The sequence below is a fragment of the Chenopodium album genome, chromosome 15 (genome assembly GCF_948465745.1).
Source record: "Chenopodium album chromosome 15, dcCheAlbu1.1, whole genome shotgun sequence".
NCBI lineage: Eukaryota > Viridiplantae > Streptophyta > Magnoliopsida > Caryophyllales > Amaranthaceae > Chenopodium > Chenopodium album.
Window position 1 is genome coordinate 1,062,577 of NC_137848.1, and position 24,482 is coordinate 1,087,058.

Consider the following 24,482-nt stretch of genomic DNA (forward strand, 5'->3'; position numbering starts at 1 on the left):
ACTAATGTACCTTGGTATATTAGAAATAATTATCACGTGAAATAAGTGATGAATTAGTTAAATACATCTTGATGTGTATTTTATCCTCAAATTTTTAACTCTATAATTTTATTACTCTCTCCGTCATATAATATAGTACCTATATATAAATTCATGATGAAATAATTTGACCAAAAATTCTCATTGATATATACAACGACAAACATAGCCATATGAAATAATTTTGGATTCATCTCAATATTTAAGTTTATAATATCAATTTTGTTACAATTTTAATTAATATGTAATTAAAAATGTTAATGGTAAAGGAACATGTTGAGGAGTATGAGGACCGTGCAAATGAAATAGGCAATATATTTTGGAATGATACATATCTCTCTCATTGGCTATTTCTTCAGAGATATCTTATAATATTGGAACGATACAAAGAAAATTAGCATGACTCCTGTGCATGGATGACACACACAAATTGAGAAATATCTCTCCCATTGGCTAAACATGTATAGATTTCATTAGGCCCTGAATCGCAACTTTTGCCGAACCATACTCTTTAAGCCCAAGGTTCAGATGAAAGCCATGGGCTGGAAGGTGGGCTAAAAGTAAGTAACTTTCATCTTGTTAGTATTAAAAAAAAATAATACTGTAATAATAAAATAAAATCATGCATTTTTCACAATTATATTAATTAAAACCTTTTATTTTGGAATAATATTAATTACAACCTTATTTTTTTAACCAGTCTATTTTTAAGGTGTTCTGTATGAGATATATTGGGTACCCATAAAGGAAAATGATGTTGGAACATAGTTGGAAGCTATGGAAAATTACGTGAATTTTTAAAAAAAAAACAGGAGAGTGCGTATAAATTGAGTAATAATGACTTGGAGGTTCTTGGTTAAAAGGTGGAAATACAACATTTTTACTATTACATAGAGTAAGTACTCTATTCCACCAATTTTGTTCTTTATTCAACGATAAAACATAATCTTTTTGGAATTTATCCTCATTTGAATAAAAATAAATAAATAAAACGTAACCATATATGTACTTGTTAAATTATCTCACTTTATAATTTGAATGTATTCATGATTAAAGATGTTATTGTAGGCACGTAAATTTTATATAAGTGCCACATTGGATATTATACGGGTCAAAAGTCAAATTGTTGACTTAATGATTTCATTATTAATTTAAATTATTTAATTTGGGTGAAATATATTGAAATAGCCCATTTTATTTAATTAAATTATAAAACCCAATATATAACCTAGACAATCATAAATGGGTTATACGGTCAAGCCCGATTTTTTAATGTATGTCAAACCCTAACCCTAGGAGTCCCCCACTCTATAAATAGAACTCTCTCTAGTTCATTTGGAGGGGAAAAAAAAGAGAGAAAAACTTAGAGTAAACAAGGAGATCAAAATACAAAGAAAGCCTCTCATGTACTCCAAACCTCTCCAAAGAAAACATCTCATCAAATTTCTTGGTATGTCTGAATTGTGGGTTAAACATTGTGGGAATAGTCTTACTGGTAGTTTTAAGGATTTGGGTATGACTGTTTTGGTTAGTCAGGTTAATAGATTGAGGAAGATGAAGCGCCCCGTTGTCGGTGTCGAGTGCGCTTCAACTGGTGTTCTTCTACATTGTCTTATTATGCTGATCTGGGTAATTATGTTGTTTAAAAGTTTAATAGAGTTTTGGTTGTAGCGTACTGTTATCTTAATGGCTAAATGTTACATAATTAATTACCTTTTTATTTTCCTTATTTTTGTTGGATCACCAATATAATTATACGAGTACTATTATAGCTCTCATATAATTTCATTAAGAGCAATTTGTCTTATTTTTTTGTCAGATTTGCGTGATTTCGTCACAAGAAATGCTCAATCAAAAGGAGATGGAAAATGGAGTATTCAAGTCTTTATTAATGTAATTATAATTGTAAATTTCAGTAAATTCATTTTTTTTTGTTGCATATTATGTTGGATAATTTTTTTGTATCACATCAATTTTATTTTAATCCATTGTTATTTCTGTGGTCATAAACTGTAACTTACAGTTTACTCCATTGATTTATTTGCCGGTTTTTATATTGCAAATAAACAAAATTTTCAAAATTCAATTGCGAACCTGCCCACACCAAATAAAAAGCAAAAATTATTTTTTTTTTAAAAAAAGTTGGAGAATAAAGAGACCAGTTATTTGACATAGTAGGTCTGTTAGATACCCACCAAACAGACCTCTATCTCAAATAACAGGTCTGTTTTTCTTCTAAACTATTTATTTCATAACATATATAACAGACCTGCTTTCACTTAATTACCATGGGTCTCTTTGTCCTCAAAAACAGACCCCTCTAACAAACGGGTCTCTTTATCAAACAGACCCCTGAGATAGAGACACGTTGTGAGGTGGTCTCTCAGGCATATTTTAACGGGTCTCTTTGCCAATTTTTGTAATAGTGAACAACAAGCATTTGATGTGTCGTTTTACTCTAGAAGATCACCCGTGGAAGAGATCAAGCCTCGACGACCCTTAACATGAAGGAAAGAAGGAATTCAAATCATCTAACACCAGTCATTGATCGAGATCAAGCCGCGTCGGCCCTCGAATCAAGAATAATTCAAGTCAAAAGTCTACATCAACAATAAGTCAAAGTTTTGCATCATATCTTCGATCGAGATCAAGCCTCGACGACCCTCGTTCGAGAATCAAGTTAATTCGTGAATTACGTAAAAGTCAAAGTGGAGATCGAATCAGAGGATCAAATTAGAGATTGTACCCATAAATTATCAAATTAATACTTTGTTGCATTTGTTTTGAATCTATATTTTGCAGATTTAAAATTTGTGTTTACAGTTATTTGTTATAGTTTTGCACAATTACACTAGCATATGTGCCGATAAAATAAAATTAAAAAAAAAACTTGCAACTATTTACAATTAAAGTATTAATCTAAATTATTGTTATAATAATAAAAAAAATCTTTGTGGCTTAAAAAAAAAATAGAAAAAAAAAATCTTTGTTTCAGATTAATTTTAGTAATTTGACTTTTACAATATTTATATTTGTACTTTGACTACATTTTTTTTTATCAATGTATAAAAGGTTTCCTATATAAAAATCAAAACCTTTTATACATTTTAGTGATATATAATTATAAATATTACTCCTTTCGTTTTTAAATGCTCCATTTCTACTTTTTGCGCTATTCATTTGTCATACTTTAACTAATGTTTATGATTTATACATAACAATAAATCTTTTTCTCTTTTATGATACATTTAATGTAAAAAAAGGTCGACTGAAAAGTCTAGTAGGCCCTCACATAAGTATCAGATAAGCTCGAATTGGGGTGTAAAAAGGCCAAAACCAAAAGCATCTTTTCTTGTACAGCCACCAAAAAAATCCACTCTTTCCAAAAATATAGTCTTTTTTTAAAAAAAAAAAAAAAAATTAAATAAATAAAAAAAAAAAATTGTTAGGGGTTACCTAAGTTTTTCAATCAGGGGTTACTCGAGTTTTTCAATCAGAGGTAACTTGAGTTACTCGGTCAGGGGTTACTTGAGTTACTCCGTCAGGGGTTACTTGAGGGGTTCGGATAGGGATAATTCGAGGGGTTCACTCGGTTAATGGTTACTCAGTCAGTGATTACTCGAGGGATTACTCGGTCAGGGGTTACACGAGTTTCTCATTCAGGGGTTATTTGAGTTTCTCGGTCAAGCCGCATACAAAAAATTGTGGCTCGAGTAACCCCTGACCGAGCAACTCGAGTAACCCCTGACCGAGAAGCTCAAGTAACCCCGGAAACCCGAGTAACCCCTGACCGAGAAACTCAAGTAACCCATAACCGAGAAACTCAAGTAACTCGTACCGCACGGTACAATTGGTCGCATATAAAAATTTGTGTTTAAAAACGGATGGAGTAATAGTTAAAGTTATACATTATAATTTATAAATATCTCATGTAATATTATACTCCCTCCGTTCCACAATGATGTTCCTGTTTTGAATCTTTGACTTTTTTAAGAAAGAGAGAATTTTCTAAATTTCTCTTAATCTATAAGAGCAAATATAGTCATGTGGGATCTAGTTTGATTCGTCTTGGTGAGTAGATTATTAATATCTAACTTTTATAATTTTTGCTAGTGTGAGATAAAAGATATTTGCGGTCAAAGATGGGTAAAATTTTGCATCGATTTGCGAAACAGGAACATCATTATGAAACGGAGGGAGTATCTAATTTATTTTATAACTGCATAATTAGAAATATTAATTGTCACAAATATGTGTTGGTCGTACATAAAAATTCATAATTTTAAATTCATAATTTTTTGAACCGCGTTGAATCGTTGTTTGTAAGCGTATCAGAAAACAAGAATATAATTTTTTGGTGTCTTAAAATGAAAATGAAAAGAGTGGATTTTTTTGGTGGTTGTACAAGAAAAGATGCTTTTGGTTTTGGCCTTTTTACACCCCAATTCGAGCTTATCTGATACTTATGTGAGGGCCTACTAGACTTTTCAGTCGACCTTTTTTTACATTAAATGTATCATAAAAGAGAAAAAGAAAACTTAATCTGATTATAAAAACTAAATTAAAGTGGGGATATATGCTGTGTTGGCATCATAAAGTCCAATGGTAAGCCACCTTTTGATTTGCTGCCTCTCTGTTTGAGGAGTTTCTAAGGACGTTAAAAAATCCAACACATGAACAAACAAATCCCACTTTCAAACCACATTAAAAGTTAGTACCTATAAAAAAACTTCTCATATATTAGAGGTGATCATAAATTTGATCAAGATAATCTTTTACTTATTATTATCGCCTGTTTTAAATTAAAGAGAGAAAGTAAAATTCTCAAATCATAACGGCTAATTGTCCTAAGACTAATTTACATACCCAAAAAGCATGTTTTGGACTTGCAAAACATGCCTTAAATCTGAAATATTGTCTAAATTACTAGCCAAAATAATCAGGCCCAAAATCAACTTTAGTTACATAAAGTAAAGTCGGTCAAGTCAGAATGACAGCTCTATTAATATGTATATAAAAAAAGGTTTTCAATGATAAAAAAAATAATTTAGGCATATATATAGAGAGCTGTTCATGGGTGGGACGGGCCGCTAAGCCTGCCCAACCCGACCTGCATAAAGGGCGGGCTTGGACAACCTTTTTAAAAAATTGGATATTTGAGCGGGCTAGGTCCGGCCTGTTAATATAAATGGACGGGTACGGACAAGAAAATATGTATTGTGAGCTAGCCCGCCTGGCCCGTTTATTAAAATAATAAAAATAATATTTTAGAAATTTTATTTATTTTGTTAATAATGACATACTTTGTATATTTTCAAAAATAAATACAAAGAGACTATATTGAACTATAAGCTTTAATTAGTTATAATTATTTATTTTAATTTTATATTTTATCATTAACACTTATTAAATACTTCGTAAGTTTTTTCTTTCATATATTTATGACATTTGTCATAGTTTATTTTTTTTACTTTCTATTATAATTTGGGAACAAAAAATTTTAAGACAACTCTTCTAAAATAATTTTAGCACAAGTTAATAATAAAAAGATTAATTAGTGTTATAAAAATTAAAACAAAAATTTAAGGCGCGTTAGCCCGCGGGCAAGCCCGACCCGTTTAATAAGTGGGCATGGACAAAGTATCTAGCCTGCATAAAAAGGGTTCGGGTTTGCTTCATAAAGCCCGTTGGACAAAAAATAAGCATAAGCCAGGCCCGCCCAAGCCCGCAAATGATCACCTCTAATATATACTTGTATATATTTTTTTGAAATAATTTTAGGCATATATCGTGTCAAGAGTAGTTGCAAATTAGTAAAATATTACTAAAAAAAAAAAAACACACATACACATAAAATTTAAGATGAGATTGTAGAAAAAAAAAAAAAAAAGGCTTGAATATATACACAAACTTAGATGAGGGAACATTAAAAATAAAAGGGTTGGGGACTTGGGGGGAAAAAGGCTTCCCTTTTCTAATGAGAAGCCAAATTATAAGCACAGTACATTACTTCCTTTGCTGATTTGTGCAGCTTCTTTTTGCACACCTACAAACTCACCAAAATCTATTCAATTCACTATCTAGTTACATCACATAGTGATCAAATTCAAGTTATTGCTTCTAATTTTTGTACCTGTAAATAAATTTACTCTAGCATTGCTCATTAGTTTTCATTGAGCAACTTCATGAAATGCTAGGGACCTTGAAAATGCCGCGGGATTGGCTTGTAGAGCCAAAGATGATGCTTCAACACCAGATGCATTGTTGTTCATCTCATAGTTGTTAACATCCTTAGCTTGTTGTAACCCTCCAAAAAATGCTACTCTCCCAATTGAAGAGCTAGCATTGTGATTGTTGTTCTTGACTCTGAGAGTAGCCCATATTGAGCTCTTAGAAGCCTCTACAGGATCACTGATCTTCAGTGTCTTTGGCATCACAACTCTTGAATTTTCGAGTTCTTTATCATTGGAAGACTCGTTGTTGTCAGTATTCGATGGCACCAATGTCCTGCCCTCCCTAGAATGTTTTCCTAGGGAAGAAGAATTATTAGGACTGGAATTTGTAGATGACTGATCAGAGTTTAATGACTGAGTTGGTATCCACTGCAGATTGCAAGGTCCTGCAGCTATGGTGGCACCCCACTGAGGCGAGGATGTTGAGTAGAACGATACAGGAAACCCTGATTGCCAAGAGACAGGGTTCCAACTGTAAGGAAAGCATGGAACCGGCTGAGGACTCTCTATTGTCCCTCCATTACCATTTGCTTCCTTCATGGAAATCAGATTAGGATTTGAGGATAACACCGAGTTTTTCTTTTCACTCTCTGACCTGAAAAACCCATTTGAAATGAAATTCTGTGAATCCTTGGAATGATTAAGATGTGAATCCATCCCAAAGGCAAGAACTGTCCCATCTGGCCTCATTACTTGGTGAATTAGGCCATCGGAGGCTCCCGGAATCACTAGATGGCGGTGATGAGAAGCCGCAGGATTCTTGTTCTTCCGTCTTCCTGCACCCACAGGAACATTCCTCATAGAGCCACCAGCAGTCCAGTATCTTTGACAGCTTTTACAGAAGTGGCGCGGTTGGTTAACATTATAGTTGTTATAGTAACAGAATTTTGTGTCCATGCTACTACACCTAGCACAAGGGACAATTTTATCAGGTTTTTTGAGAGGGTTTTGGTCATTTGACTCAGAATTATTACTGCTTGCTTGATCACTTTGGTCCTGATTTTTCTTAGGTATGGTACAAGTTTTCGGCTTTTCGGTGTCTGTTGAAGGGGTAGTTGGTGTTTTAGGCTCATCTAAAACTGAGGTACAAGATAGTTCCTCTTCTCGCTTGGTTTCCTCTGCTTCTTTTGTTATATTTTCCTGAATTACAAAATAAATAACACCAACAAACATTAGCCTATTTTCGCATATAACTAGTGAATTCAATAGGACTATATGAATCTTGCTCATCTATCATTCTATCATATACTGAAATTACATGAACATAACACCAGAAAACAAAATTTTTGGGATGATTTGGGTGAAATTAAAACATTTTGATAATACAAATAAGAAAAGCTTGAAAAACACAAGAGCTTGGTTGTCTAAATTATTGATTGAAACCATATCATTGAAAAAAAAAAACAGAACTAATGGATATAATTAAGAAAACATTTGAATTTTTTTTTTTTTAAAAAAGATGAAATTAGTGATTTAAGGATGGACTAAAAACTTGGTTGACTACAATATTTACAAGGATCCAAAATTTTGTTTCAGATTCGCTGTTACCAAATGTCTAAAATTTCACCCAACTAAAAAAAAGTGACTAAATTTAGGGAAAATCAGTTTCATGATATTCAAAATAAATCCACAAATTATATCACATTCAAAAAATAAAAAAAACTGGTACTCGTAAAATCAAGGAAAACAAAGAACAACCCAGTTCAAATTCATGAATTTCACCAAAAGGGTTAATCCCAAAATCGCAACTTTACAAAGATAAAGTACAGAAATTTAATTATAAAAACAAACCTCATTTCCCCTGATTTTGTCCTGTTTAGAGCAGAGAAGATTCTGATCGCAAGTACTTTCACAATCATATTCAAAATCATCTCTATCAGCAGCAGCAGAAGAAGGCTCAAAAACCGATGCACCAACAAAATCTTCATTAATATTTGCACCCACTTGAATCGTCTTCCCAAAAAGCTTAATTGAAAAATCTTCATAATTCTCTGACATATTTATTTAATTTTTGGGGCTATAAAATAATTTTACGTAATATGTTAATTTATTGACTCGTGCAGCCTGAGGATGATCAGTAGCAGCAAGAGAGGAGAAGAGAATATATAAGGAAATGAAAATTAGGAATTGTGGGGGTGAGAATTGAAGGTGAAATGCCAAGTCATCAAAAGAGAAGAGAGATTTAGAGCCACAAAATGAATGTGGGGGTGTTAGGAGAAGATCTTTAAATGCTTTAAGAGAAGAGTTTTTGATTCCACAACTTTGACAAAGAAAAGAAAAGAAAAGTGTCTACTTGCCCTTTACTTTTTTGCCCATGTCAGCATTTTCTCTCCTTAATCTTGTTTACCATTTTCTTGTCTACACTATTTCTAGTAGTGGACCAATCCTCCTGGCATGCATACTATAATTATAATAATAAATTAAAATATAGAGTATTAAAATAAAATAAATATAATAAGTTAAATTAAATTATTCACCTTTTTCTAACTTTTCTTCATTGGCTGTGGGATTATATTATGACCCTTTTTTCTCATCCATGGAATTTTTTTATTGAAAGTTAATGAGCCTTTTTCTTGCACTTTAAAATTTTTTATTCATACTTTTTTTGTCTCTCTAAGGTGTTGTTGTATGATGATTTACTGACCAAAAAATTATTAAGACCCTATTCTCTCTACTTGTTTTTTGTTAAAATAAAATAAAATTTACTAAATTGAAATTGTTTATACTTAACTTAAATTATTGAATTGGTCAACATTATTTAATTGGATTGAAAATAATTTTACAGAAGATATTAATTATTAATTGTAAAGTGAAGAAAACGTGGCCTAATGTGATTGAATATAGGTCTAAAGTTACATGAATAGACTTGATTTTGTACCCAAATTTAAAGGGTCTATATTTGATTTTCTTTAATAAACTCCATAATACTCTAATACAAAGTTCTCTATTTGTTTCATGAAAAACAAATTTTACTTTTCAGTTTGGATCAATGCAATCGAGAGATTTTTCTATACATCAGCTGCACTAAAGTGTTTTTCTTTTTTCTTTTTAAATTGTTACACCTTACACCATGTATATATATATATATATATATATATATATATATATATATATATATATATATATATATATATATATATATATATATATATATATTTAAATTCAATATTCCATCAATTCTTACTTTTACTTTAATTTTTCCCCAATATAATTGACAAGAACTATAATTTGAAATTATATATATTTAAATTCAATATTCCATCAATTCTTACTTTTACTTTAATTTTTCCCCAATATAATTGACAAGAACTATAATTTGAAATTACATAAATTAACCCTTTGTTTAATCCATTTTTTGTGTCGCGGGAAGGCCATTGCCAAAAACACGTACTCATCAAGCACAATATGTATCATCATGCTTGTGCTTGGCAAAGCTTTCTTTCTTGTTAGATCAGATTTTGAATTGAGTCGGTACCATCTTTATATCTATAATAAACGTTGTAAAATCTAGCTAAAAATCCAATGTACTGTAAATAAAAAAAAAAACATTTCCATCCATTATAACTTACCTTATTTTTGAACCAGTAACGTAACAATAAAATCTAGTGATCCACAACTCTTGGCCACAAAGGAGATACGAAGAAGTAGTAACTTTCTAGCATATTACTTTTGCAAAGGAACCTGACACATGGCCACAAAAACCCCCAGCCAAAAAAACATGACACGACGAATAAAAAAAAACAAATAAAAAAGTGATAAAATTATTGATCCCTTCTTAAAGATACAGGTAAAAGGCACACACACTGATACACATACAATGTAGAGCACATACTCTGAATTGGTAAAATTACCGGTTCATCTAACAAAGTTAAAGATGAGGGAGATTTTTTTGTGTGGATGGAATACTGTGTGATCGGGTTACTCGAGTTATTTGGTCAAGGGTTACTCAAGTTACTCCTGATCGAATAGCCCCTCAACTAACCCCTGATCGAACTCCTGATCGAATAACCTCTGACCAAACCCCTCAAGTAACCCCTGATCGAGTAACCTCTGACCAAACCTTTCAAGTAACCCATGACCGAGTAACTCGAGTAATCCCGGTCACTCGGTATGGCAGCCACATATTAAAATTTGTGTAAAAACAAATAGTAACAAAACCAATAAACCAAGATCATGACTTAACATACATGATAATTTCCATATATGACCACAAATTTTTGTCTAGTTAGGCAGAAGGATGAGTTTAGGCAGATGTAGCATCATATATTTAACTTAATTAAGCAATAAGTTTGAGTTTAAATCGAGATTATAGTAGTAATTTTTTAGCAAAAAGCCGAAAATGGAGTTAGGCGATTAGATATTTATGTGAGTAGTGACCACTAATTGTGGGTTACACTAATGACAGATTAGAGATCGACTAAAGATGGGTCATTTATGGTAAGAGATTAAAGGCCATAGAAAAGAAACTCTTTAGAGCAGCAAAATTTAGTACATTTCTGGGTAGCATAAAAGTTGTCTTGCCAAACTTGAATTGTCTGTTAATTATAATTTGGAGTATTCTAAGATGACCTAAGATTGAACGACGTCATAGTATGACATGTAGTTAAATGATGTCAATAAGATGAAGTTAACTAAGAGTTAGGTTGGACTAACATGAATCTATAATTGATTGAGTTGATCATGTGAAAGGTAATTGTCATGGAAAACTAATAGAGATTTCTCAAAGACAATGGACGAGGTGTTTATATCAATTCAGACCAGGCCGAATTCGCCAAGCACCAATCTGGAGCGATTCATTCCTGTTTGGTAGCTACTAAGGAGTCTGGAGATGTTTGGTATGCTCGACTTGGTCACATTTCTTATAGGGTGTACAAAAAATTCAAATTTATGCTCAGATAAAGGAATGTTTTTTATGCGTATATCAATATGTACAAAATTGCAAAATTTTTTTGGGTATCCGTCATTAAAATAAAAAATAAAAAATCAAGTTTCTTGTAAATTAGGGTAGACCAATAGATACATCAATTTGAAACAATGCATCATTTTGCTCATTATATACAAAGTATAATATATGAATATATCTATGCTTAATTCATGCTCCCTTCTACCTCATTTTTTATTGCTCCATAAAGCAAAGTTTACAACTTCACATTATTAACAAACTATGCGAAAATTATGCTCATGGGATTTACTAATGGTGTTGATGAGAAAAGGAGAGAGCAAGTAAAGAAATTTACCAAATGCAAAATTTCTTACCTTTAAAGAAGCTTTCTTAACACAAAATGAAATCTAACTTCATGTCATCATGTTAAACCCGTAACCTTTTTGTCACTCTTACCGAATGCAGATGAGGTCTCTTGATACTAAGTAGTGCAAATATGAGCACTAACCTTATTTGATTCATATAAAAGTTTCTAGAACATACACAAATGATCCACCAAACAATGGGCTTAGATAAGTTGGGCCAACAGCAACACTAATGACAAACAACAAAACAAATCAAGTTCATGTTGTTGCAATCCTCATGACAGAACAAATTCTTAGGATAACAGTTGTAAAAATGTACTTGTATAATTGTAGCATTTAGATTAAAAAACAGATACTGCAGATTTTCTAATAAGCATGACTAATTCAGGTTTAACTCTATTTGCCAGAAATTTACACTACTTATAGTCAGATTTAAGAAAGGACAGATCATTCATCACTATTCATGGATCCCTGAACATCTTCATTTGTGTTGTAATTTGGTATGGGTGTCAGATATTGAGATACAGGCATACAACCATACAGGTAATACATATACGAGTCTGACTCTCTGACATGCCACGCGTCAAAATTTAGTATGCAGAAACACTGCCTAAAATATGTACATAACAAACTTTTTAACTAGAATAATCTGTACTAAGAGATAGAGTACCTCAGAATTGTTGTCTGAAATTCTAAAAGTTAATCTACTCCCAAGTATATTGTACTCCTCTAAGCCAGTCTCCCCTGCATCTGCCCATCGTTCAAAGTGGTATGAAGTGTCCGACTGCAAGGTAAAGTTTCCATACCAATATCGTTCTCATTTCCTGTCAAAACGAATGTGGCAGCTAAAGTGCTAATTGGAAGTAACATACTGTCAACAAATTAATGGCACCAGTGATTTTGAGAGTGAAAAAGTAGAGGTAGACATATGATGTAGATATGTTCAGTTATATGAGTTTACACCACTAACCTGTGAGATAATATTTTTCATAAAGGCTAGATACCTATAGCATCAGTCACATAAAACCAGTTCAATTACAGAAATGTCTGTTTAGACCATCTCCAGATAATTGTCTATTTCAGAAAATTTGAGTATTTAATATAATATCCCTATGAGTCTTAAAACCAATCAGCAGGAGGAGGAGCTAAATGAAGAACAAGTGCATACAAACTGAGTTGGACCACCAAAATAGCCTGTGGTGACTGAAGTGACTGCAGTCAAAATGCTACTCTTGAAAGGTTCACTCAAAATACTACAATTGAAAGATCAAGAGTGCAGCCAAGTTGGAACTTCAGGAACTTGAAGGTAAACATATTTCTTGAATCTTCAACATGATTACAGAAAAAATAAAGTTTTTCGGGGGTTCAAGTCTAATCTTGTGAGTTTCATTTCTTTTCATAAGCACATCCCTTTCCCTAGTTAATTGTAACAGCAATATAGTAACACATTAATGTCAGGGTTCATCAATAGGCTTACTCTTTTTTCTCTTAATATCTGCTCCAAAATTGTTTACTTTTCCTTTTCCCTACGCCTATACTTTGATCTTTTTCAGATGTTATTACCTTTTCATTATTTTCCCCTAATGGTAGGAAACTAGCTATACACAGCATTTCGTTGACAGTTCAAAGCCATTATTGCAAGTAGGACCAAAGTGGAACATGGGTTGCATTGCTGTATGCTGTACTTGGAACTTGTAGATATCGTTCAATATTAGATGCACAATAAGCTTCAATTAATCAAGTTCCAGAGTTTAAGTGTTCAATGATATCAAGACCATTTGTCAAAAAAAAAAAATAAAAAAAAAAATAAAATATCAAGACCCTACTTTGAGGTTGCAAAATGAAGCATGACAGCAAGAGGTACCTGAAGCATGTAAGCCATCATCTGAATCTGAATTATAAAAATCCTGGCAAGCAATTGCAATATTGTAAGTCTAAGCGATAATCAGAATTGTTGCATAAATTCAGAAGAAGCCATGCATCTCAACTGCAATGACAAGCTTTTTACATTTTCACCAATCCTAAGTCATCTTTCTTTGAAATTTTTTTATTTAGAGTAATTGATAATACAGGAGAACTCCAGTTTCAACACACCAAATATATTTAGTATGGCCTAATTTTTGGGACTACGTAGAATATCAATGTGGTCTCAATGGAGAGAATACAACACACAAAAGTTTTCGCCTTTCTAGTATGTACGTGGGGGTAAGGGTGGTCCAAATGCCAAAGATTCACATTAAAGTGCTCACATCATTATATATGTATTAAAATCAACAAACTCAAGATTGCATCCTATGCTTCCACATTAAGTTGGTTCAAATTATGTTTAGTTATCAACAAACTGGTCATTCAATCCACTTCATACTATGATTCCAGATACCTAAAGGAACCACATCTATAAGCCAGCACCACTGTCTGATAAAGGCATGCAAACTATCACCACACATTACTTAATGACATAGCTGTCCACTCAATAAAGACCTCAAAAGGCCAATCAATTTCTGGCCTATGGTTTCATCCTCAGTTGCAATTGACATAAACTCGATATCAGCCATCAGTTTTAATTTTTTTTTTTAATCTTTTCTTTCCAAGCAAAGATTTTCGAACATCCAATGGAAATCAATTAGAGAGTATCTATTAGTAACTAAATCCATTTTCTGAAATTCCAAATCTGCAAGTTTTATAATAAAACTTATCCATCTTTTTATAGCAAGCAGGAATTTAAGCATGAATACAGTTTAGTAAAAAAGATATTACTATAAACATTATGATAAGAGAGGATGGGATGTGTAACAAAGAGAAAACTCAACAAGATAGCATTAAAAATGTCTTAAAGATAAATAGTAGCTATATAACAGATGATGTTGGTAACATGTGATTATGCTTCTGGGTGTTTGGAACAGAAACAGAAGACAAACCTGTAGGTTTTGGCAAATTGAAAATTTAGCATGTACGGCTACTAAGGATAATGCTGAATGCCCAACTTTCTGATGTTGGCCGACCACAAGGATAACATCGACTACAAAAGGTTGAAAAATTATTATAGAGATATGAAGAGTTTCAGAATGATTTCAAGCCTATGATAAAAAAATGTTTCTCATAAAATTTCTGAAACGTGACAAAAGGCGACTTACTTGCATCTCATTGAAAACTAACGCTTATGTCAACGTAACATCATCCTATAGGAAAGGGGGCTCCAAAATGCATTGGCAGTACTGCATTTTCAGTTTTTCACAACCACAAAGTGAAATAAGCTAGTAAAACTATGGACTATCACTATCAGCATACTTTTTTACAAATATGTAAGATCTTACAATTTTACAGCTCAACTCTATAGTCTGATCCAGAGTATCTCCATCAATCCAAAGAAAATCTGGATCCCTACAATCGGGCATAATGCATATAGTTTTTCTCGTCTCATAAGTTTTTTTTTTACTGTCAAGGCACCAAAAAATGCTCATAAGAAGCTTATGTTTAAATTAAACTAGCTCGGCCTTTAAGCTACGCGTAAGATAGGCATGCAGTGGAGGAGTGATGAATGAAGAAGTTCGGAAAGCACATAAGTTTCCTGAGTCTGAAATTTCCACAGCTTATTTTATCAGACACTGAATGGACTGAAACAGGTGATAAATACAACACATATTGTTGGAAAGCTACTCATTTTCCTCCACTTCTATGGTGGGTTCTACTTTCCTTATCAGAGACTGACATATTATTGATATCTTCCACTATAAATCAGTCATCAAACACGCCTCACGAATCATGCACAGAAATAATAGAGAAAAAAAAAAATCCAAAGTGCCTTTCAGAATCACATCATAACAAAATATGTCCAAATTCATATGATTCATCTAAGGCAGAGACAGAAAGTGCGCGACACACTTAACCTTTCAGAAACATCCAGTTATTGTCCAAAAGAAACCCATAATTTGACTTTTTTCGACTTAATGTAAATTGATAGAATTATGAGAAAGCTTATCTACATTTGGACCAAAAAAATTCTTATAATTAATAAAATAATGACAAAAATCTTAAGCTTCCAAACATATCTTTTCCTATAAATATGTCAAAGGTATAAACCTCTATAGATATAGAATAGTACCCCAACTATCATCGGGTAATACCTTAAGTGAAGCAAGATATAATGGCATCCCACATGCTTCATCTCTTTGTGCTCATGCTCGCTTGTTCTTACCTTCTGATGTCAAATGCTATCCCCATGTCAAGTAATAAAAACACAGCTAAACCATCTTAAAGTTTCACTAATGGTTGATTGTTTTAGATCCTTTCCTTGGCTAATTTTTGTTTGATTGTTTGTGTTACGATTTCAGGGCTTAACAATCTCCCGAATAAAGAAAGAGAATTTGTAGTAACAAGAAGCATGAAACAGGTATTATTACTTCTATGTATGCAATGGATGCATCACGTATGACAGACTGACAGTCATTTGAGTCATTTCTATTCCTGTAGTAAATTTGTTCTGTTTTCTAACAGGATCAGATGATATCAAAGGATAAAGTAACAGAAGATTTTATCGAGGGTAGGATGGATTTTAAGAAAAATGATTATGGACCACCATCATCTAATCCAATCCACACCCCAAGACCACCACATTGATGATGCCAATTACACTGCTTATCTCTACAGCTATTAAGAAAAACTACTCCGGTAAGTGTATAGAATGTCCATACGATGGCAAGTTTGAACTTTAACCCTTTATTCAGGGAAGAGTTCCAATAGCCAACACTAAGTGTCTAAGTGTTGGTCAATCATCACTCATGCATGTATTCTCAACGGTTTGTCTTCTAGGAATTTACATAGCCGACCCTATCTATATCGGTTGAATGTACAGGGTTGGTCAGTTAGTAGGCTAGTTTCTGTATTCTGTGACACAGAATTGTCATAACCTAGTCAGTGTTATAAACTTCTCATGTAATTCTAGATCTTCTATTTTCGAATAAGAATTATGTCTGATGATGATAAAATAGTCTCATGAGATACTTATCTAACAAGATTTGAACTGTCAGTTTTTTTAACTTTAAGCTTTTGGCTAAAATTAGTACTAAAGTGTTTACAGAACTGTGATCACTTTTTTATGATTCAGACAGGATGCTTTTACCTATTTCTCCTGTTAATATAAACAAAAGTACAACAAAGCTGGAAAAAAAAAAGGACTCATGATAAAATGCAGAAGGGCTGTATAACAGAGAAAAAACTCAATAGAATAACAAATGTGATATAAAATTATCTAGGTAACATGTAATTCTGTTATACTGAATGTTTGAAACAGAATAAGAATACAAACCTGGAGGTTTTAGCAGGTTGAATATTAGCATGTACAGCTACTAAGATAATGTTCAATGTCCAACTTTTTGATGTTTGCCGACCACAAGGTACAAGTTCTGCTGCACAAACCATAAAATCCCTACAATGGATTTGGTAATAATGTTTATTTTCATCTGTTAAATAAGTTGATGTTAAGCACCAAAAGTTTATTCGTGTTCAAAATACTCAGAAGAAGAATATGTTCAAATTAAGCTATTAGACCAGCTTTTCCTTTAAGCTATACATACATACCAATCACATGCTTCAGCAGAGGAATTTTGAATGTAGTTCTGAAAGCACACAAGTAAGTTCCTGAGTAAAAAGTTTCTTCATGCTGTTTTATCAGATATATAGTGGACTTAAACAGGTGGTAAAATAACACACATTATTGGAAAGCTCTACTCTTTTCCTCCACTTAATACTACTTATATGGTGGGTTCTACTTTCCTTATCAGAGTTTGACATACGAAGTATTATAATTCTCAACTGATGTCTTCCACTATACATCAGGCATCAAACATGCTTCATGCACAGAAATTATAGAGAGGAAAAAGGAAAATTTCCCAAGAGCCTTTGAAAACCATATCATAACAAAATATGTCCAAATTCAAATGATTATTCGAAGGCAAAGACAAAAAGGGCATGACAGACACTTTACTTTCAGAAACATCCAGTTATCCTCCAAAAGAGATCCATTTTTTTGGCTTAATACAATCTCTATGACTCATTATTGATTTACATCAATCACAAGATATACATCAATGATTACAAAAGCTAATTTAAAAAATATTTCCATAATAATATCAGATATGATAACAACTAAGATACCAAGAGATAGTGTGTGCTTGCAATGTGTTAATTGAAGGGTAAAAATATAATGTTGAATGCTTAGTTATGTTTATGAGATGATACAGCTATGTACAGTGTTACAAAATGATTGAAACCTAATACAATCATTATGATTTATTAAAAGATATACTTGAACCAAACTACAAAAGATATCAATATTTACATAACAATATTTGGTAAGATAAAGCAAACCTATCAAGTAATACATGATACAAATCATGAACAACAAATAATATCTGTAACATCAAAAGCATCAACTATGCACTATCATATCTTAAACTTCCAAATATTGCCTACACTATAAATATGTCAAAGGTTCAAACCACTATTTTTTTTTTTGGTGCAAAAGGTTCAAACCACTATAGTACCCCAACTACTGTCAAAATATACCCTAAAGTGAAACAATTTAAGAGGGGTCCTGATTCCGGGACGGAGCCGTAATGGCAGGCCACAAGCTTCATCTCATTGTGCTTATGCTTGCTTGTTTTTACCTTGTTTTGTCAAATGCAGTCCCCATTTCAAGTAATTCAATATACAGAAAAACTATCTTAAATTCTCAATAATAAATCATTTTATATCTTTTTCTTAATTGACTAATCTTTGTTTGATTGTTTGTGTAATTAAATCAGGGCTTAACAATCTCCCAAATATAAGAAGAGAAAGTGTAGTAACAAGAAGAATGCAACAGGTATTTGTATATGCTTCTTCGTATATGATTATATATGCAATTCATACACCACGTACGTGTCAGTCATTTCTCTTCCTGTAACAATTTTATGTTCTGTTTTCTAACAGGATCAGTATATATTAAACGATAAAATAGAGGACGAATTTATCAAGGGTAGGATGGATTTTGAGAGATACGATTATGAACCACCGTCAGCTGATCCAATCCACACCCCGCCGCCACCACCTTGATGATGCCAAGTACACTGCATAGCACACCAGTGTACAATAATATGTTCATATGATGGAAAATTCGATCTAAACCTTTAATTACTGTGAAAGTTTCATCAGCCAACATCTATCCCGTGTAAACTCCATGATTTGTCAGTTGGTAGGCTAGTTTCTGTATTCTGCTACACAGAAAATTCAGGACCTGGTGGTCAGTGTTATAAACTTCTCATGTAATGCTAGATCTTCTGCTTTAGGAAAAAATACCTGTTGCATTCTTGTTGTTACTACACTTTCTCTTCTTATATGTACTGTAAAGTGCATAATTGAACTCATAAATATGACCAAATACATCCAAGGAATCATAGAAAACACAAAGCAAATCGTTCAACCAATTACGAAGAATTATCTTTCATCCAATCAGCAAATTCATAATCATTCTTATATAGAAAATCTTTACCAGCCTATTTTTGGTAAAACCTCTCTGAATTTAGTCTAATTTCAACAGTAAAATGATGCTAAAGCATTTATGAATATCCCAAATTGATATGCTAAGCAAAACGAAGAGCTCTTAGTATTCTAAAATAGAAGAGCTAAATATCATTTATAATTTTATTTACACCCGCCTCAAATGTCCACTTTACACGACCAAGAAGATTTCACCTCAAAACTATATGGTAATAAGGGGAGTAGTCCCTTAGTCTTATAAAGTAGACACAACTTTCTCTTTTCTTCAACGTGGGATACACATCCCAATACTCATCCTCACTTTTATACTCTTTCAATGTGGGATAACACCACTCACATGTGGGTTTGCTCATAGACTCAACAATCTAATTTCAAGTATCCCCACCAATCCAAGTAAAATTTGGATCCCTACAATTGGATTTGGTCATAATGTGTTTATCTGATAAGTAAGTTGATGTTAAGCACCATAAATTAATTCGTGTTTAAAATACTTAGAAGAAGATTATGTTCAAATTAAACCATTAAACCCGTTCTTTCCTTTAAGCTATACACACAGAACAATCACCTGGGTGTAGCAGAGGAATTTTGAATGAAGTTCTGAAAGCACTTAAGTTCCTGAGTTTAAAATTTTTACATGCTTATTTTATCAGATATAGAGTGGACTTAAACGGATGGTAAAATAACCTATTGTTTGAAAGCTACTCATTTTCCTCCACCTTGAGTATATGGTGGGTTCTACTTTCCTTATCAGATTTTGACATACTAAATATTATAATTCCAACTGATGTCTTCCACTATACATTAGTCACAAACATGCACAAAATTCATAGAGGAGAAAAAAAGTTATATTACAAGAGCCTTTTAGAACCATATCATAACAAAATATGTCCATATTTAATATGATTATTTGAAGGCAGAGACAAAAAGGGTATGACAGACACTTAACTTTTAGAAACATCAAGTTATCGTCCAAAAGATATCAAAATTTTATTTTTTTTGGCTTAATATGATCTCTATGACTCATTAATGATTTACATGAATCAAAAGATATACATCAATTGAATACAAAAGATAACATGAAAATATTTCCATAATAATATCAGATATGATAATAACTAAGATACATTGTGTACGTGCCATGTACTAATTGGAGGGAAAAACAATAGGGAAAGCTCAAGTATGCTAATGAGATGATACGGCTTTGTATGCATTGTATAGTGTTCAAAGAGATTCAAACCAGATACAATCACTATGATTCAATGAAGTTATTTTTAAGTATATTTACATAACAATATTTGATAAGATAAAAACAAACCTACCAAAAGATGGAGTATATGATTTCATACTATGAACAAATAATAATATCTGAACGTAATATCAGGAGCATCAAATGTGCTGATGTGCACTATCATATCTTAAATTTCCAAACATTGCCTACACTATAAAAATGTCAAAGGTACAAACCTCTATAGTACCCCAACTATCGTCGAGTTATACCTCAAGTGAAGCAATATTATGGCAGCCTACAGGCTTCATCTCTTTGTGCTCATGCTCGCTTGTTCTTACCTTGTTTCGTCAAATGCAGTTCCTGTTTCAAGTAATTCAAAATACAGAAAAACCATTTTAAATTCTCAATAATTGATCATTTTATATATTTTTCTTGACTAATACTACGTATTTGTTTGATTGTTTATGTAACAAAATCAGGGCTCAACAATCTCCCTAATATAAGAAGAGAAATTGTAGTAACAAGAAGAATGCAACAGGTATTTGTATATGCTTCTTCCTATATGATTGTATGCAATTCATACACCACGTACGTGTCACAGTCATTTCTTTTCCTGTAACAATTTTATGTTCTGTTTCTTAACAACAGTATATATTAAACGATAAAATGGAGGACGATTTTATCAAGGGTAGGATGGATTTTGAGAGAGACGATTATGGACCACCGTCAGCTAATCCAATCCACACCCCACCACCACCTTGATGATGCCAGGTACACTGCATAGTACACCTGTGTACAATAATATGTCTATATGATATTGATGGAAATTTTGGATCTAAACCTTCAATTAAGAGTAGAGTTTCATCAGCCAACATCTATCCAGTGTAAAGCTCTATGTAAAGGACTAAAGGGTTGGTCAGTTAGTAGGCTAGTTTTTGTATTCTGTTACACAGAAAAGTCAGAACCTGGTGGTCAATGTAATAAACTTCTCATGTAATGCTAGATCTTCTGCTTTATAATAAGAATTTCATTTGATGGTAATGAAAAAAGCATACAATAGTGTCATGAGATCATTATTCTACTACCTCCGTTTCGTATTAGTTGCAACTTTGGAATATTTTATATCTCACAAATAATACCCCAAAGTTGCAACTAATAAGAAACAGAGGTAGTAAGCAAGATTGTATCTTCCAGTCGCGGTCGGATTATTACTAAAATGTTTCAGTGTTCACTTATTCATGATTCAGACAGGCAGCACTGCAGCATGTAGCCGATGTTTTTACTGATTTTTCATACTAACATTATCACAAGTACAATTGATGTAAAATGGTAAAGTGAACATTTGAACTGACAAACATGCCCAAATACATCCAAGGAATCATAGAAAACTTAATGCAAATCGTTCAACCAATTACGAACAATTATTATTCATCCAATTAGCAAATTCATAAGTATCATAACCATTCTTCTTATATAGAAAATCTTTACCAGCCTATTTTTGGTAAAGTCTCTGAATTTGGTCTAATTTTTATAAGTAAAATGACACTAAAGCATTTATGAATAACTCAACACATTCTTCGTAAATTTTCATTACCAATTTACCATGTTATACATCGGTAAAGTGGTAACATTACCATGGACAATGACATACTACTTTATTGTCATGTTAGACTATCAAAATCGTAATATATTAGTATATTATCATCAACCAAATGTCATGTTAGACTACCAAAATCGTAATATATTACCATCAACCAAACACGCGTTAGTTTATTCGAAAAAAAAGTCTACGTGGAATACATCCAAGGATCAAAAGCTATAAAGATTGAAAGGGGTAATCTTGAATGAGAACTTTCATCGAGGACTTTCATCGAACACCTTTCAAACAAAGTACAACAACACAAGTCAACTCAATAATTCCCTCAATGAAGTAGGACCCACAATTTGTTGAGATTGGATTTCATCATATCAATTCAAGGGATGAAAAGAAATGTAAGATTAGACACTTTAATTAATCATAAAAGCCTAAATTATAAGAGCAAAAACATGAATTAAAAAAGATAGTGGGAAGATAAATAACAAGTGGGTTTGATGTGTGAGCCACTTACTTATAATGAAGTAATAGCTTATCTCTTTGCAAAATATAAAAGTTAAGCACTTTGCTCCATTAGCTAGATCTCATCATTAAGCTACAAGATTTCAATGGATAATGCCATTATTCTACAAAAATTACAACATTTTGTTTTTGTCTTTTTGTTTCGTCTTTCGTAATGTCAAGAAGTTGGCTTTGGGCTTTATGTCTGAAATCAAGTAGTTAGACCAACTTAACAAGAAGTCCACAACATCAAACAATCGCATACTTTCTTCGTTTCGGAATAATTGACATATTCACTTGGACATCTACTCATGTAATTTGAAATCTTACATGCTTATAATACGAAAATGAGTTGTTTACTGATTTGTAGAGTAAAGTTAGTGGATTGATTTTCTTTTTTTTTTTTTTTTTTTTTTTTTTTGTGTTTCATTTAATGAAATATACACTATGCTATAGAACGGGAATTAATAGATAAACTCCTACTATGTAATTAATAACATATATTTCTTTTGTTTCATATTAGATGACATGTTTGCCATTGCATACTTTATAATGAAAATATCCTTTATTATATATTAGTAAAAATTATAAAAATGTGATATCTGAAAAATAGGTGTTAAGCCAAATTTAAGAAGACTCCACATCACTATATTTTTTCTCATCACGAAATCACAAAACGAAGTCAAACTAAGTTATGTGAATAGTGCACAAAGTCCAACTGTGTCATCTTGATATTCTAAAGGAAAAATATAGAAGATTTTAGAGAGAAAAATTTAGAGAGAGAAAGAAGAGATTATCATTCATTGAAGAACTAAGTGAATGAAATGAAATACAAGCTCCCTTTTATCACAGCAGAAAGTTCTAGAACAAGTTTGTTACAAAAGAAACAAAATAACAGAATTCTGTTACAAAAATGCTGAGCTGGAAATGTTGAGCTGGAAAGACAGGCTGGTAATCCGTGACTAGCAGTCTTGAACTCAAGGTGGATCATAATGCTGCTCCTGATCTTGATCATCATGATCTTCAACAGCCCCCCTCAAGTTAGGCATGGATTGAGTATCAATCATTCCTAGCTTGGAACTCAGATAATGATGCTGATGTGAAGGCAGAGCTTTAGTGAACAAATCAGCAAGCTGCTCATGTGAAAGAGTATAAACCAATTCAAGCAAACCTTCCAGCACTTTCTCTCTAGTGAAATGATAGTCAATTTCTATATGATTGGTCCTCTCATGCACGACTGGATTCTTCCCTATTTGAATAGCAGACTGATTATCACAGCAAAGTTTCACAGGCTGCAAACCTGTAACTCTAAGATCTTGCAGCAGACGAACTAACCAAGCTATCTCTGAAGAGGCAGCTGCCATTACCCTATATTCAGCCTCAGAGGAAGACTAGAAACAGTGCCCTGCTTCTTAGATTTCCAAGAAATAGGAGACTTTCCCAATAGCATAACATAGCCTGTGACAGACCTTCTTGTCTCAATACAAGCACCCCAATCAGAATCTGAATAGGCTTTTAGAGTCGACCGAGTAGAACCCTGTAATAAGATCCCTTGACCAACTGTCCCAGTATGTATCTCAAAACATGAAGAAGGGCTTGAGTGTGAGGAACTGTAGGATGACTCATGAACTGACTAAGAATTTGTATTGCATAAGATAGATCTGGCCTGGTGTGTGTAAGGAAGTTCAGCTTCCCAACCAGACATCTATAAAGAGCAGGGTCATGAAAATGATCACCTTGATCTGTTTTCAGCTTCAAATGCATAGGCAGAGGTGTTTTTGTTGATTTAGAAAGATCAAAAGCCACAATCTTGTAATAACTCCTTAGTAAACTTCTTCTAAGTTAAGATAATACCATAATGAACATAGGAAACCTCTATCCCTAAAAAGAAATTCAGCTTCCCAAGGTCCTTGATGTTGAACACCTTGTGTAAATGATCCTTTAAGTCCTGAATCACTAGTTGATCATTGCCTGTGAGAATTATATCATCCACATAGACTGCATCAAAGACCAAAATAGAAGTAGTATGCAGATGAATAGAGATATATCACTTAGAGACTGTATAAACCCTTTGCTTTTCAATTCCTTAGTCAATCTAGCAAAC

At 32.6% G+C, this 24,482-nt stretch overlaps 2 protein-coding genes, 4 long non-coding RNA genes and 1 other non-coding gene across 7 annotated transcripts; 5 read left to right on the top strand and 2 right to left on the bottom strand.

Annotated features, from left to right (window-relative positions):
- Positions 1 to 388: 388 nt before the first annotated feature.
- Positions 389 to 491, top strand: LOC145583685 (U6 spliceosomal RNA). Its single transcript, XR_014100284.1, has one exon. It is a non-coding gene; the product is annotated as a U6 spliceosomal RNA (small nuclear RNA).
- Positions 492 to 1,393: 902 nt separating this feature from the next.
- LOC145581494 (uncharacterized) lies at positions 1,394 to 2,779 on the top strand. The gene is made up of 3 exons (XM_081638506.1): positions 1,394 to 1,668; positions 1,859 to 1,932; positions 2,466 to 2,779. The coding sequence occupies exons 1-3, from the start codon at positions 1,444 to 1,446 to the stop codon at positions 2,545 to 2,547; spliced, it is 381 nt and encodes a 126-aa protein (XP_081494632.1). The 5' UTR covers positions 1,394 to 1,443; the 3' UTR covers positions 2,548 to 2,779.
- Positions 2,780 to 5,907: 3,128 nt separating this feature from the next.
- On the bottom strand, positions 5,908 to 8,428 carry LOC145582647 (cyclic dof factor 1-like). The gene is made up of 2 exons (XM_081639627.1): positions 8,064 to 8,428; positions 5,908 to 7,412 (listed from the first exon to the last, which is right to left on the bottom strand). Exons 1-2 carry the CDS (start codon positions 8,268 to 8,270, stop codon positions 6,210 to 6,212), a joined length of 1,410 nt encoding a protein of 469 aa, XP_081495753.1. The 5' UTR covers positions 8,271 to 8,428; the 3' UTR covers positions 5,908 to 6,209.
- A 3,304-nt stretch (positions 8,429 to 11,732) lies between these two features.
- Positions 11,733 to 14,655, bottom strand: LOC145581495 (uncharacterized). The gene is made up of 3 exons (XR_014099636.1): positions 14,438 to 14,655; positions 13,384 to 13,426; positions 11,733 to 12,343 (listed from the first exon to the last, which is right to left on the bottom strand). It is a non-coding gene; the product is annotated as an uncharacterized LOC145581495 (long non-coding RNA).
- An 894-nt stretch (positions 14,656 to 15,549) lies between these two features.
- LOC145581496 (uncharacterized) lies at positions 15,550 to 16,531 on the top strand. The gene is made up of 3 exons (XR_014099637.1): positions 15,550 to 15,745; positions 15,851 to 15,909; positions 16,014 to 16,531. It is a non-coding gene; the product is annotated as an uncharacterized LOC145581496 (long non-coding RNA).
- Positions 16,532 to 18,117: 1,586 nt separating this feature from the next.
- LOC145581498 (uncharacterized) lies at positions 18,118 to 18,837 on the top strand. Its single transcript, XR_014099638.1, has 3 exons — positions 18,118 to 18,215; positions 18,323 to 18,381; positions 18,489 to 18,837. It is a non-coding gene; the product is annotated as an uncharacterized LOC145581498 (long non-coding RNA).
- Positions 18,838 to 20,459: 1,622 nt separating this feature from the next.
- Positions 20,460 to 21,302, top strand: LOC145581499 (uncharacterized). The gene is made up of 3 exons (XR_014099639.1): positions 20,460 to 20,652; positions 20,763 to 20,821; positions 20,932 to 21,302. It is a non-coding gene; the product is annotated as an uncharacterized LOC145581499 (long non-coding RNA).
- Positions 21,303 to 24,482: the final 3,180 nt, after the last annotated feature.

Bases quoted from the DNA above. Each gene is read 5' to 3' on its own strand.
- LOC145582647 (XM_081639627.1), bottom strand. From the start codon at position 8,270: ATGTCAGAGAATTATGAAGATTTTTCAATTAAGCTTTTTGGGAAGACG. The intron at 7,413-8,063 runs GTTTGTTTTTAT...TTTGTAATTCAG, and splicing joins ACAAAATCAGGGGAAATGAG to GAAAATATAACAAAAGAAGC.
- LOC145581494 (XM_081638506.1), top strand. From the start codon at position 1,444: ATGTACTCCAAACCTCTCCAAAGAAAACATCTCATCAAATTTCTTGGT. The intron at 1,669-1,858 runs GTAATTATGTTG...TTTTTTTGTCAG, and splicing joins GTCTTATTATGCTGATCTGG to ATTTGCGTGATTTCGTCACA. The intron at 1,933-2,465 runs GTAATTATAATT...TTTTTGTAATAG, and splicing joins GTATTCAAGTCTTTATTAAT to TGAACAACAAGCATTTGATG.